The following is a 13,599-nucleotide window of genomic DNA, read 5'->3' on the forward strand; positions in this document are numbered from 1 at the left end:
AGAGGAAGAAACAGTAACAAAAAGCATGCTAACTGATTTTTTTTTCACTCCAAAACCCCCTGGCTTTGGTTACAAAGCATTACTTTTAGGAGTACTGGGGTAGTGGTTACAGAATTAACTGTAAGAACTAATGAAAAAACTACGTGCTTTTGACTGTAATTTTAAAGTTTTTTTGTTGTTGTTGTTTTTGTTTTTGTTTTTTTTTTTTTGTTGTTGTTTGCTTGTTTGTTTGTTTGTGGGGTTTTTTTTGCTAAAATAAACCTGCTTTCATAAAAGGTGAAAATACATTTGGTGCTGCTGAGCTTAGCAGCGACAGCAGTCCCTCAGATACTAGCTTGCCAGCTTGTGGCCAGTTAAAGCCTTACATCTCCAGCAAGACTGAATCAGTGTGTATATCGAGACAACGAGCTTCATACAATTCAGAACATTTTCTGTTAAAACTCCATACACAGGATGCGGCTCGTGACAGAAATGCAGTTAGAAACACTTTTGCAGCTACTGGACAAAATTCACCCAAGAGTGCATTGAAGCAAAACCATTGCCCATGGCCCTGTGCAACTGTGACTGCCACATTTTGAGTAACCGAGAACAAAAAACCAAAATGATCTTGGCCCTTTTGTACCCTAATGCATCATTTTTTAAGACAAGGGCAACACCAGCAAAATAAAAAATGCTTCCAAAATGACTGGTTTTTAATTATCGAGGACAGATTTTAAGACAGTACATTAATGAAAAAGTATTTATTCATTTTTTTTTTTTTTTAAAGCAAGGTTTATTTGAGAGAAAATGAAGAGAAGCAAACAGTATATCCAACACAAGTTTCTGATTAAATTTGTGCATTAGCTGCTCTCTAATAAAAAAAAGTATATTAAGTCAGGGCTTGAAAAGCTTTAGAGCATCCCCTAAAGCTCTGTGGCTGGTCAGAGCTTCCCGCTTAGACCAAAAATTTTCCTGTGAAACAAGAACTGTAATTCTTTGGAATGTATATTCAAGGTTTTATTTCTAATTCTATCTTTGACAGCCATGAAATGATAAATAAATTCCAAAATCAACAGGCTTCAGGTCTTGGAGAATACTTCAGTTTTGACACATCCAGTACCTCACATAAGAAATATTCTGAAAAATTATTATGGACCTACTCTGTGTAACTCCTGACTCACTCACAGCAAACCACCAAGTGGCTTTTACATCACGTCCTGCAAAACTGTTTGTCAGAGCCACTGACGAGAAGGAAATGAGCATCACACAAGGCAGCTCTGCCAGATTTTACTTAACCTGAGAACAGAAACAATCTTGTCTACTTTCTGAACCCTTGCTCTTGGCCAGCATTTGGTCTTTCACTGGCTCCTTCCCCTCCACAGCCCTTTCCCCACCTTTATACTCCAGTTTAAGTTTCACTCATCCAGCCATCCCCAAAGTCATCTGCTCTTACAATTTGGGTTCAGATGAGTTTGCAGGCTCGGTCCCTAAACTAAAGGTTTAATGGGTTTTTGTGCATCCAACTTCCAAGTCACTCAGACAAAATTTTTAAAATTTCAAGGGCTGTGTTTTCTTCATTTTGAAGTATAAAAGTACAGTCTCCTCAAGCACACAGCAATTGCTAGGAAGCTGATCTGAGCTCATACTGCAGTGGAGAAATAACACGATCACTCCATGCACATTCATAAAAAAATGCCTACCTCGTTCATATTTCAAAACACCTCTGCAAACATTAAAAGCTCCAAGTCTTACATAGATCCTCATTTTCTTTAAAACCCGAGTAATGTCCTTGTCTAGTGACAGACAAGGTTTGAAAAAGAAGTCACATTAAAAAACAGGGCAGGAGCAGGAGCTGCTGCCCCAACTCCCGCTCCAGGGAACTCCTCTAGCCCTGGTGGCCTCAACCTCAGGCTAGCGTGCCCATGCAGGTGGGAGCCCCAGCCACACTAATTCTTTGGCACAGAAACTAATTGCAAGAATACAGCCAACCACTTTTCCTCACCTGAGCCAAGGACCTTCTTCAGCGTTAATTTCAAAAGCATCGCTCCCTCCCTATCCGACAGCTGTAGACAGGACACGCCACAACACTCCAGGACCAACGGTGCCCCCATCCCACTGAACACCACCACCCCAAAACACGCGAGGACAAACCCACTACTCTTCTTACACTGAATTAGGGCTCAGAAAATACAAGATTCCTTTATAGTTAACCACAAGAGAGGCTGACTGCCAGCTTAAAGGTGGCTTTCAATCACAAAACTCTCTGTACTCTGCATTCAGACCCCTTGATTTGGTTGCTTCCCCATCAGCAACAACTGCTGCTTGAGTCAGCGCTTTCCTGAGGGTGACAAGGGGTTTAAAAGAAAGCGTCGTTCCTCAAACGCACCACAGCTCACGGGCAACACGTCTGGAAGACAGAGGAACAGGGGAGGGAGGAGAAAGAGAGAGGGGAGGAGACGGAGAGGGACCGGGCAGCGGGGTGGGGGCCGGCAGCACCCACGGGTGTCAGGGCACCCACAGGCTGCGGGGGTGCTGGCAGGGCTGGGCTCGGCCACCCCGGGGCCCCGAGGGCAGGGTACAGCTCCTGGCTCCAGAGGAGCCGTCAGTTCAGGCATGCTACCGCAGCTACAGCGGGAGGTTTTGTGCATCACTCAGGGTAAAATACCTACATGCAAATACCAAATCTATTTCCTCGGGGAACTTCTGTAGGTGGCTTCACCAAATCGCAGTGCCCTATGCAGTCCATGACATCTTAAATTGGACCCTGCCTTCAGTCCCTCACTTTAAAATACTTTTTTAAAAGGAAAAAAAAACCCAACATGCTAGCATACCTGTTGGACAGACTGTCAGTATCCACCTAAAAGGGGCTGTGCCATAATTATAATGGTACAGCACTCACTTTGATTGGATTGTGGTAAGAATGAGACAATATGAAAAATTTAATTCTCAGAAATTCAGACCCTACATTCATATCCAAACCAGAAATTATTTCCTGGATATTTATGATATTGGATTTTTTTTTCCTTTTTTTTTTTTTTCAACTAGCAATCTAGTATAGCACTATGTAGCTAAATAGTTGTATGCTATTCTCCGTCTAAAAACTGCATATGATAAAGTATCTATCACCCGGAAGGTCGATTTGGAACTATTCAACATACACAACAAAATTCTTCTCAAAATTAACAGTTGTGAGGTCTGTCAACAGTGACTGCAGTGGTTGGGTACATCTAAAGAGAAGATATTTCAGGTGAGCTTTGTGGACACTCCCCAGAGGAGGTTCTCTGCTCTCTTTTTCCCTGCAGAAGATCCCCTCTACAGTCACCATGGCTGGCATCCAACAGCGACTCCAGCCAGGGAGCCCCCGTGGCCTCTGGGAGGTAGAACGTGGCATCATGCGCTCACAGCCATTGCAACGATCTCCCCTGGAGTGGAAACGCAAGGATTTGTTCTGGTTTGCTCATTCTCAGACCACACCTTTGACTTGGCAGAATGATCGGTTTAGTCGCTTGGGAGGGACTGAAAGCAAGGAGTGAACGGGCTCCGTTCAAATGGGAGCAGGGGCTTTCCGAGAAGGTATGCAATTTAGCACCAGGTACCAAACCGAGGGCTATGCCCAAATTGAAACACTGTTGCCTTTCTGCTTTTTCATACATAATCCTCACTCTCACAACAAGTCACTTCATCTGGTTGTAGGAATGTGCCCTCTGCATTGATATTCAAGTAAACTGTCAAAGATTCCAGGTGAATAGCTTAAGAGCAATCAAGTGTAGCATTTAATGCAAAGCTTTACATGTCAAGACAAGTTTATAGTAAAAAAAAAAAAAAAAACAAAAAACAAAAAACAAAAAACCAAGCCAATCTCTCCCAAGATAAAGACTATTTTATATTACTGAAGGTAGGTCACATCCAGTAATGAGAATAATCCAAGCAGAATTTTTGGTACCACACAATCCAGCTGGCTCGTCCCATCCGAGTTAAGCAAAACCACGCACGAAAACCAACACTGAAGATTCCTGGGTGCTGACAGCTCCCACCAACGCATTCACGCTTTTGGTTACTCGACAAACTGGATACCTGCTGTTTCGGTTAGCAGCATACAGAGAAATTGCTCCTATCCCGGGCACTACAAGCAGCACCGCTTCTGAGGCTCGTTCCAGTGTGGAAAAGAGAGAGGTGGCGAGAGTGCGGCCAGGAACAGTCAGCGAGAGGCAGAAGAGCGCGGAGGGAGCCTATGCCATCAATAGAGCACAACCACTGAGTTTCTCTGCAAGATCATAATCTCACTTCCCTTTCAGAAAGTGCCTTGTTTATTCAGTTTTTAATGGTATGGCATAAGGACTCACGTATTTTATAGATAGATACCAAATTGGTATTATCAAAATAAACCATCTGTTTTATAAACCCACTATTTACAAAAACGGTTTCTGAAGTTTTTTTGTTTTGTTTTTTTAACAAAAATTAAACTATACACCAATCTAAGTTACAGAAACAAAAATAACCTTTATAAGATCACATGTATAAAACAAGAAATGAAATGTGATTTTATTTAAGGCAATACTGGGCTACTTCACAAATCACCACCTCAAATATATACACTGCTCCACACTACTAATTTTCTATCACATTCACAACGGATTCTTTAATACCAAATATTGTTTTAAATCTCCAATGTAGCAAACTATTTTTATTCACATTTCCATTTTTATTATGGAATCATAAATGCTTTGTATCCAATTAAAAGCAATGAAAAATGTAGCTATAAGAAAACTATTATATTTATGAGTTAACTACATATGACTATCATCCATAGATACTGGATGTTAAAATTTACAAAAATGAGAGCGTGTCAGTACGTTTAACCTATGAAATGTGATCTTATCCAGCTCCTCTCCTGTAAATAAATGCTTTATGCAAAATAAACTGGATATGGCAGACTTAGCTAGTTTAGTTCAAAAGTTCTTAATTTAAAACGATTAAAGGACAGTTTTAAAAACTTGCTCACTTAGTTACAAATTAAAATTCCGAATATAAATGTGTCATTTAATAGTTTAGACTTACAGACTGCTGGTGGCAGCAAATGATTTACAATAATAAATATATACAAAAAAAAAAAAATGTATCTACAAATAAAGAGAGTACTGTTATACATGAGCAGTGACCTGGTGAAAGATACCAATCACAGACAACTCACAAAGATTTAGTTCATGGAAAGGACAATCTGATAGAAAGTTGAGGTTTTGATCAAGTATTTACAAAACTGAAGCAATTACTCTGTTCTTCAAGTCCCATAGGGATAAAAACAAATAAGACATTTACATGACTCATGTCATGTTTTTTGCTAGATTAAATCACTTCAAAATAAAAGAGCTCCACAGTTACTAGCATGCTTGATGGCTTCCTATTCAAAATAAATTTTATTACAGGTCACGGTTAAACACACTAGGTTTTCAGTATTTTGACTCCCCTTCCTCGGTACCCACAACAATTACTTTTGCAGCTGTAACCTCTGGATTATCCTCCCAGCGTCCTTCGAGCTTTCTCAAACTGACGATCGGTTTCATTTCCTGAAGTTGCTTCAACACACGCTCAGTGCAGTCCTTAAAAGTCTTGTCTAAAACTATCTTTACGTTATCACCACACGGGAGCTGTGACGGGTTGGCAAACGGTACGAGGGTTTCAGTTTCAGAACACGACCAAGTGACATTGTTACTTGCTACGGAGGTCTTCTCGTTGGGCTTTCGCGAGGAGTTCGAATGGGATCCTTTTTTGGTTCCGCCGCTATGGTAGTCTCTTTCAGTGTTTTTCTTTTGCTTCACAGCAGACTCTTCGAGAAACTTGAGGAACGACACTTCAAAACCCATCGGCTTAAATGAGCTCCAGTCGAAAGCTGCAGGCTGCTCCTCGGCTGTTTGAATGGCGACAGCAGTCTCTTCCTCCCTGTGCATGCTACTCGCGTCAACAGGCAGTACTTCCTCAGCTTTTTCGGCCCTCCTCCTCTTATTCTGAGAGACATTTTTTTCTTTGTTTGCTCTTTTTAAGTTGTTTGATTTTTGCTTTTCTGAGGGGCAGGAGCTGGTCTCCTGCAAGTCACTATTTACACTGGAAGAGATTTTTGCTTGATTTTCAGCACTTGAGCAATCCTCATTAATCAGTTTAGTAATGAATAGTTCTGTCAGCTCATCCACTTCATCCTTCTCACCTTTTTCAGTTTCCTTTTGTGGTAACGGAGATGTGCTTGAATCATTATTGCTTGCTATCAAACTCGGTTCAGGCTCTTTCACATCACTTTTTTTATCAGTTTCCTCTTGCTCACAAGAAGCTTCCTTTACTTGTGAGACAGAGTGCTTTTTAGACACAATAAGAAGATTTCTGTGTTGGGAAGTAAATGCTTTGGACAGCTTGTGACATTTATAATGCCTTATTATGTTACTTTCGCTTGTAACTACAGAGGAACATCCCTTTATCATACATGGATACTGAGTTATGAACCTGCTCGTACATTCCGATAAGGCATCGTTCCTAGCCTTTATTGAATACACGTGCTTGCCACGTTTCAGTGAGTAAGCCTTATTTTCCTGAACTTGCATTGCTTTTGAGTTTTTGTTTTCCAAGTTCACGTTTTTCTTTCGTTTTGTTTTCACTGACAGCCTGCTACCTTCTTTTCCTGATCTGTTTTTGAGTCCTCTTTGTTTGGACTTCAACGGTTTCTCCTGGTTTGCTTTGCTTGAAATGTTTTCCTGACCCGGTGTCAGTCTCCTGGGTCTTATTAGATGATCTTTATGCTTGTCATTATGTTTGTTAAAAATATGCCTCAAGAGGTTGGACCTAGTAGCATAAATTCGGTCGCAGCCTTCACAGTCACACTTGAATACGCCGTCATCTTCTACCTTGTTTGGCCTTATCTTAATACCGTGATCTGCCTCGAGATGTACAATGTAGTTAAGATACGCTGTAAACGAAGACTTACACTGAGACTGATCACAAGAAAACCTTCCCGCCTCTGGAGCCGATTTCATGTTTCCAATTTGCTCTGGGGTCATGTCATGAAGCTTCATATAATGTTGTATCAGGCTGGTAACTTCCTGGAAGATGCGAGAGCAGTCATTCACCTCACACCTGAACTCTCTGACGGCAGCTTTGCTTTCCACCTCGTCGCGTTCCTCTCTGCCTGGCTCGTTCTCCTCCTCCACTTCAGCAGAGAAGGCGGGGAGGTCTGATTTGTGCACAGCTTGGTAATGAAGGATTAGGTTTTGCTGTATCGTGAACGCTGCGAAGCAGCCCTGATGGACGCACCGGTATGGTCTATAAGGGCTGTATCTAGTGGGAAACTCCAGAGATTTTGCTACGGGCTTCCTACGTTTTCTCTCCTCTTTTTCCTTCCTGTACCTCCTAACCTTGCGCGCTTTGGGTTGTGCCTGTGTACTACCAAGAGAGGCTGCATTATGTTGCTCCGGTGGAACAGAAACCACCTGGGGAGGTTTTTCCAGTCTTTCAGGAACATTGCTTTCTGGTTTAAGTTTTTCCAAGACTTTTACAGGCTCTACAACTTCCTTTATCTGAGCTTCTTTCACCAACGGAGCTGCAGTTTTGTTTTCTATTATTAGTGTCTGCAAAGTTTTTATTTCAACAGGTCGTGGGGCTGTGTTTACCGTTTCATTTTGAGATCTTCTGCCATAAGGCCTTTTGATTTTTAATTTCACCATCTCCTCTGTCGTAAAATGATGTACAAGCTGACAGTGTGCTCGGAGATTAGAGTTTCTTGTGAATGTTTTTGGACAAGTAGCTACAACACATTTGAAGGGGGCATACTTCAGTTGATGTTTCTTAATTTCTAGTATCATTTCTGCAGTGTACTGATGAACCTTGCCATAGTGTTTAAATAATGCATCTTTTGTCATAGCACTATAATTGCAGCCTGGATCCTGACATACAAAAGGCTTATTAACTTTATCACTAAACTGAATGTTACTTGCCTCTGAGGATATCTGGACGAGGGGTTTGGTTTCGGTTGCTACAACAGGAACTGCTGGTGCTAGCGTATCTGCCGGAGGACACTGGGAAACAGTCTCAGAAATCTGAACGGGTGAATCATTTTCTAGTTTAAGATTTTGCAAGCCCTCCAAAATTTCCAATATTTGCGTATCATCCTTTTGAGATGTCTCAGACTGAGCAGAGCTACTCTTTGCAGTGGTGACGTTCCCCACATGCACAACAAACTGTGTGGGAGTGGGTAGTTTTACACTATGTGCAGAATTTCCCGAAGAAGCCTGTGCATTATTTACTTGCGGGGTCTGTCCTGAAGCAGTGACAGTATCCTGAATTTCAGTTTTCACCTCAAGTATCTGTGAATTCATAGCAGTTTTAATTATTTCCAGCGTTTTTTCAAAGTTCTGCATAACATTGTCTTCTGAAATCTGTTCCTCCGAATTTGCCTGCACACACGAATTTACAGCCATCATTTGGGAATCCCCATTTTCAGTTTTTACTGTTAAAGGGGGTAGTGTTGTATGAGCCTCGAGGTTTGTTTTGAAGTTCTCTTTGATACTGGCCATGAATAACTGATTGTCAACATTATTGAGTTTCTGCGTGAGATTTTCCACCACCGCTTGAGAGCCACAATTTGCCAGCAAGTTGGACTGAAAACTTTCTCCCTGTATTTGCACGTTCCCTTCAGTGCTTTTTGTTAGAAGTCCCATCGTTGTTGTATTATTTACTGCTACTTTCTGCGATGTATTGGGTGCAAGCAAGGGCGCAGCTGCTTTTCTCTTCCTCTTAGAAGCACTGGTTCCCTTCTTATTCAAGTTGATCGACCCTGAATTCTTGGGACTATTTATAACAGAAACTCGTGAACTGTTCCCTGCAAAGTTTTGCGCTGCTGCAACAGTATTAGAAAACGAGCTAGGACATAAGCCGTTTTCAATAGTCTTTAGCATTAAGTCTTCTGTTGCAAAAACAGGCAAACTCTTGCATTCATTTATTGGAGGAATTTTGGCATTAAGGGTCCTGTTTTGGTCTGTTAGCAGGGTACTGGGGTTACAGACTGTCTGCAGCAGAGGCGACACAGTTGAGTTGGGGAGAACGGCTGCATTTATCTGAGTCGTACCAGTGACACAACTTGTGGTAACTACATGTGGAAGTCCTTCAGCGTTATCAAAGGTACTCGGGATGCCTGCAGTTTCCAAGGCTTGTTTTATAATTTGATTTCCTTCCTCATTCCCATTGCTATTAAAGTTAGTCACATTGGCCCGGGGAAACATAGTCTGCAGTAAGGCTGTGGAACGATTTTCAGCTGCAAGTAACTGGAGGAATGATGGATCTTTAAAACACGTCTCTGGGTTGAAGGCAGACTCCTGGGGTTGCTGCAAGTTTAATGAATTTGAGGAAAGAATCATACTGGCAAGCAAAGACTGCCCATTAGCCTGCAGAGCTTCTGGAGAAATTTCCGATCCTTCAAGGGGCTTACAGTAAGATCTCTTAGATAAGTGGCCACCAAGTGATCTAGGATTAGTGAAAACTCTGAAACACCTGCTACAGATAAATTTGCCATCCCTAATTATTGCTGGCCACTTTGCCCGCTTGTTATGTTTTGGCTTCCTTTCTTTCCCATTTGGGCCTCGGCCACGATCTTTTTTCACCTTTTCTGAAGCTGGATGTTGAGAACTAGTATCACTGAAGTTATTTTCATTACTTAATCGTGGGGGAAATATTTGATCAACACTTTCCTCCTTCGGGAAAGCAGAACCAGCGTTTCCTTCTAGTTGCGATGAAAAATTATTTGTGTTATTTTCCAGTTGTGAGAAGACTGAATTTGGAGGATTCTCTGCTGACGAAGGAAAGAGAGACATTGGACCATTTTCTGCAGGTAAAGGAAGAAAAGGATCTGAACTGCCATCAATATTCAGAGGCATAACTGTTTTTGCCAGATCGTCCAACTGGGAAGGTAAAGTTGCACCAGACAGATTTTCCATTTGTGAACATAAAACACTTTCAGGCTCACTTTTAATACGAGTAGACAAACTTGGATTTATGACGCTTTCCACTATAGGCAACACGGGATTGGCCAAATTTTCTAGGTGGGTTGGGAAAAGCGTACTGGAGACATGTTGCACTTGACTGGAACAGGTGGGATTCAAATTAGGTTTGTTCTGTGCAGTAAACGCAGCACCACTGGCACTGACCACTTGTGACGGCATAAGGTATGCGATCTTCCCATCACTCGGCACACTTTGCAGATTGCTGGATTTTCGTGGCTTCTTATTTTTACGCTGCATTTTAAAAGCAGCGTATTGGTCAGGGTGTGCTGCCTTCATATGTTTGCCAATGCTCTGTGATGAGTTGTACGTTCGAGTACACCCCTCAACCTGACAATTGAATTTCTGGATTGGGGCTGCTGGTGACACAGCTGGAACTAAAGAGCTATTTATATTGGGCTGCGAAGGAATAAACGTAATACTTTCTAAAGTTTTTAAAGGCAGGTTGTATAGATTAGCTGCAGCCTTAATACTGTCTTCAATTTCAAGTTTGGAAATGGGTACGCTGTTTCGATATCCTGCCTGATTCTGCACGCTGAATGGATTTACAATGTTCACTTGTCTTTCTAAGCTTTTCGACTCAAGGGCTTCTGGTTTTAGTGTGTCTGAGGTCACAGAAATATTTTGAATATTCTGAGTCTGACTGAGACAGTCTTCTTCCTTTCTCTCTTGAAAAACTGGAAGACAAGAGTCAACCGAGGAGCACAACTGCAGGGCTCCAGGTTTAGTGGTATCTACTTTACTGGTAGTAGCAGCCAATTTACCTCTTTTCACAAAGTTATCTCGGATCTTCTGGTTAACAGCAGGCACCTTAATGCCGCTCGCTGGAATTACCACTTCTGTCTTCACTGAACCCACAGGGGACTGCTCCGAACCAGCATCAGGCAGGGAATCACTTTGCTGCAATACACTCGCTGATGCGTTTACACTTTCATTCCCTACTGGTTCTGCTTTGATTTGACTCCAGACAATGTTTTCTCCTTCGGTAAAACCACTTCGGTTGTCAGCCAGAGGAGATGCCAATTCCTCTTTAACAGCAACTCCATCACTATTTTCACTAGCTTTCGAAGGTTGACTGCAGTCAGGCTGATTAGTCTGGCTCTCAGGCTGTTGCACTTTTTCAGGCTGCTTGCTGTGATCCTCAACGTGCTTTTCTAGCTCGTTCTGAGAACGGTATACCTTTCCACAGCCTGTGACTTTGCAGGTATAGGTATTATAGTGTTGTGCTTCGTGATCATAGAGTAAATAGGCTTCAGAAAACACTCTGCCACATTTGGGAAACATACACTTTGCTCTGAAGACTTGATGCTCTTTCCTGTGTGTCAGCAGCTCAGCGTAACTGTTAAAACCAGCCTTACATTTCATCTGTATGCAGATATAAGGCTTGCTGCCACAGTGCATTTGTAAATGATCATTCAGGTGAGTAACACTTACAAAATGTCGTCTACAGTACTGGCAAATCACTTTTTTGCTTTGCATTTCAAGAAAACGTTTAGCTTCTTCATTATCTTTATGCCCCTTTGCGTGTGCAATTAGATTTTTAAAATATTTAAAGCCTTTTTTACAAAATGTTACGGGGCAGGTAAATTCATTAACAGGTAGTGGCTTCTGAACTGGCACGATCTCTGGTATGTAAGGTTTATCTTTGTCATCGTTCTCATCATCCGAGCCATCATTATCATTAAACACAATGAAATCAGTTGAATAGAGACTGTTCTTCTTAATGGGTCGCTGCTCCTGTTTGGATACAGAATCACTTTTCTGATTCTCATTGGCAGTTGCTATTTTAGGAGGTCTTCCCAGTCTTCTCAGTGGTTTCATAGCAGCCAATCTCTCTTTGCTGGATTTTTTAACATGCAAAGTTACATGGGGAACAAAGTTTTCTTTAGAATTAAAATTCTGGGCACAAATAGGGCAACTGTAAATTCCATCTTTATAATGTTTTTGTGCATGCCTAACTATTCTATGACCTAGGAATTCTTTATCGCATAACACACAATACTGCATATAAGCTTGCCAGTTCCTAAATCTAGCTGATATGAACCCCCTTTCTCTGAGTTTTTTAATTTCTCTCTTTTTCTGCTTTTCATCTCTGATACCCTTAAGAAGGCTTGTAGCTTCATCAAAAGTGCCAGCAAGCCCATTCACAGAAGTTTCTTTAGTCTCTTCTTGGCAATCCTCAACCTTCTCATAAACTTCACTATCGTTTAGTTCGTCTATTGATGACACGATGGATGCCTCCTCTCCCATCAGTGCCAGACACTGACGCTTGAGAGTTTTCCAGTCCCAGAATTCTGGATCAAAAGGCCACTGAGTTTTCAGTACAAGTAAGAGCTCACAGCGCAAAGAATTTGGTATTGGAAGATTCTCTTCATCATACTTCTGGTCAGGCTGATTATATAGCATTTCAACAGCATAATATGCATCCACAGTGGGTTCGAGAAGAAATTCACTCAGCTGACAAGCACGTTTAACCTCCAAATCATCTGGAAGCAAGCAGGAGATAGTCTTGCAAATAGATATCTTGACATCTGTATTTTCACTAGATTCCAAGCGCAACGCTTTCACACACAGTTCAATGCACGTTGCAAGTCCAGCACCATCGATCTGTAAAGCAAGACTAATTTTAGTAAGTCAGCTTATCGTAACTCTTGTATATTTGTAAATAAAAGATATCATTATTCAACCCTAAGTGTCAGAAAAAATGCACTGCAGTTGATAATAACACTTAAAGAAACACAGTGGTTTGTCTTTAGATGCTATTCCTTAAGTTCCATAATTTGTTTTCACGCTACTAGGTAAAATGAAAGTTTACATACAACTAAAACACAAATTAATTGTATGTTCTGACTGGTTTGAGGACTTTAGGGCTGTATGTTAGAGGTGTTCAGTTTATATAAGAGCATTATTGAGCCTTTTCCATGAAATAAAGCCTGCCAGTTGTGTCACAGTTATTTGAGATGTGCTTCTATGGAGCATTAAGTTAACACTGGGTAGAATTCAAATGGTAAAAAGTGCTACAGATAATGCAAGAGAAGCACATGATCTTCAAAAAGGTCTATAATTTGGGTATCACTTAAGGTATAAAGGTTTATTTTTAAAGATTATGCCACTTCAAAATCAACTAAACACATGGCTTCATTCCAACGGAAAGTAGTAACTATAGTTAAGTGTTCCATAGGTCATGTGGTCTTTTCTCATTTATACCCTCAGTCAACATAAATTATATTTATGTCCACTTTACAGTCCCTTTATGCTGCGAAGGATGCACAGAAAGGCTGTCTAATACATGAGAATGAAGTCCAGTGAGTTTACAAACGCACAAGTCTGCTACCCATATGGTCTCCAATTTCTGCCATCAGTGAAATGATCCACAGCTCACTAGCGAAGAATCAGTAGGACATGGAGCAGACAGAGCTCTTAATACCACAAGCCTCTGTGAAAGTTATTTTCCTCCCCCCTCCGTAACTGTAATTTAGTTCAGATTTTTGGAAAAAATAATCTTTAAGATTAGAAGCCCATGATTAGCCCTACCAGAACACAGAGAAAGGAAAAAAGCAATTTTTATCCTTACATTTAGTATAAGGAA

At 41.2% G+C, this 13,599-nt stretch overlaps 1 protein-coding gene across 2 annotated transcripts in view; it reads right to left on the reverse strand.

Annotated features, from left to right (window-relative positions):
* Nucleotides 1-3,841: 3,841 nt before the first annotated feature.
* The window catches only part of ZNF292 (zinc finger protein 292), a 53,972-nt gene continuing 44,214 nt past the window's right edge, over nt 3,842-13,599 (reverse strand). For both annotated transcript variants that reach the window (XM_042802954.1, XM_042802955.1), the window contains one exon: nt 3,842-12,617. In XM_042802954.1, coding sequence (XP_042658888.1) covers nt 5,427-12,617 — 7,191 coding nt within the window. In that variant the 3' untranslated portion in view covers nt 3,842-5,426. The remainder of the gene's footprint in view (nt 12,618-13,599) is intronic.

This window comes from Tyto alba, unplaced genomic scaffold, assembly GCF_018691265.1.
Source record: "Tyto alba isolate M040663 unplaced genomic scaffold, T.alba_DEE_v4.0 Super-Scaffold_40, whole genome shotgun sequence".
Lineage (NCBI taxonomy): Eukaryota > Metazoa > Chordata > Aves > Strigiformes > Tytonidae > Tyto > Tyto alba.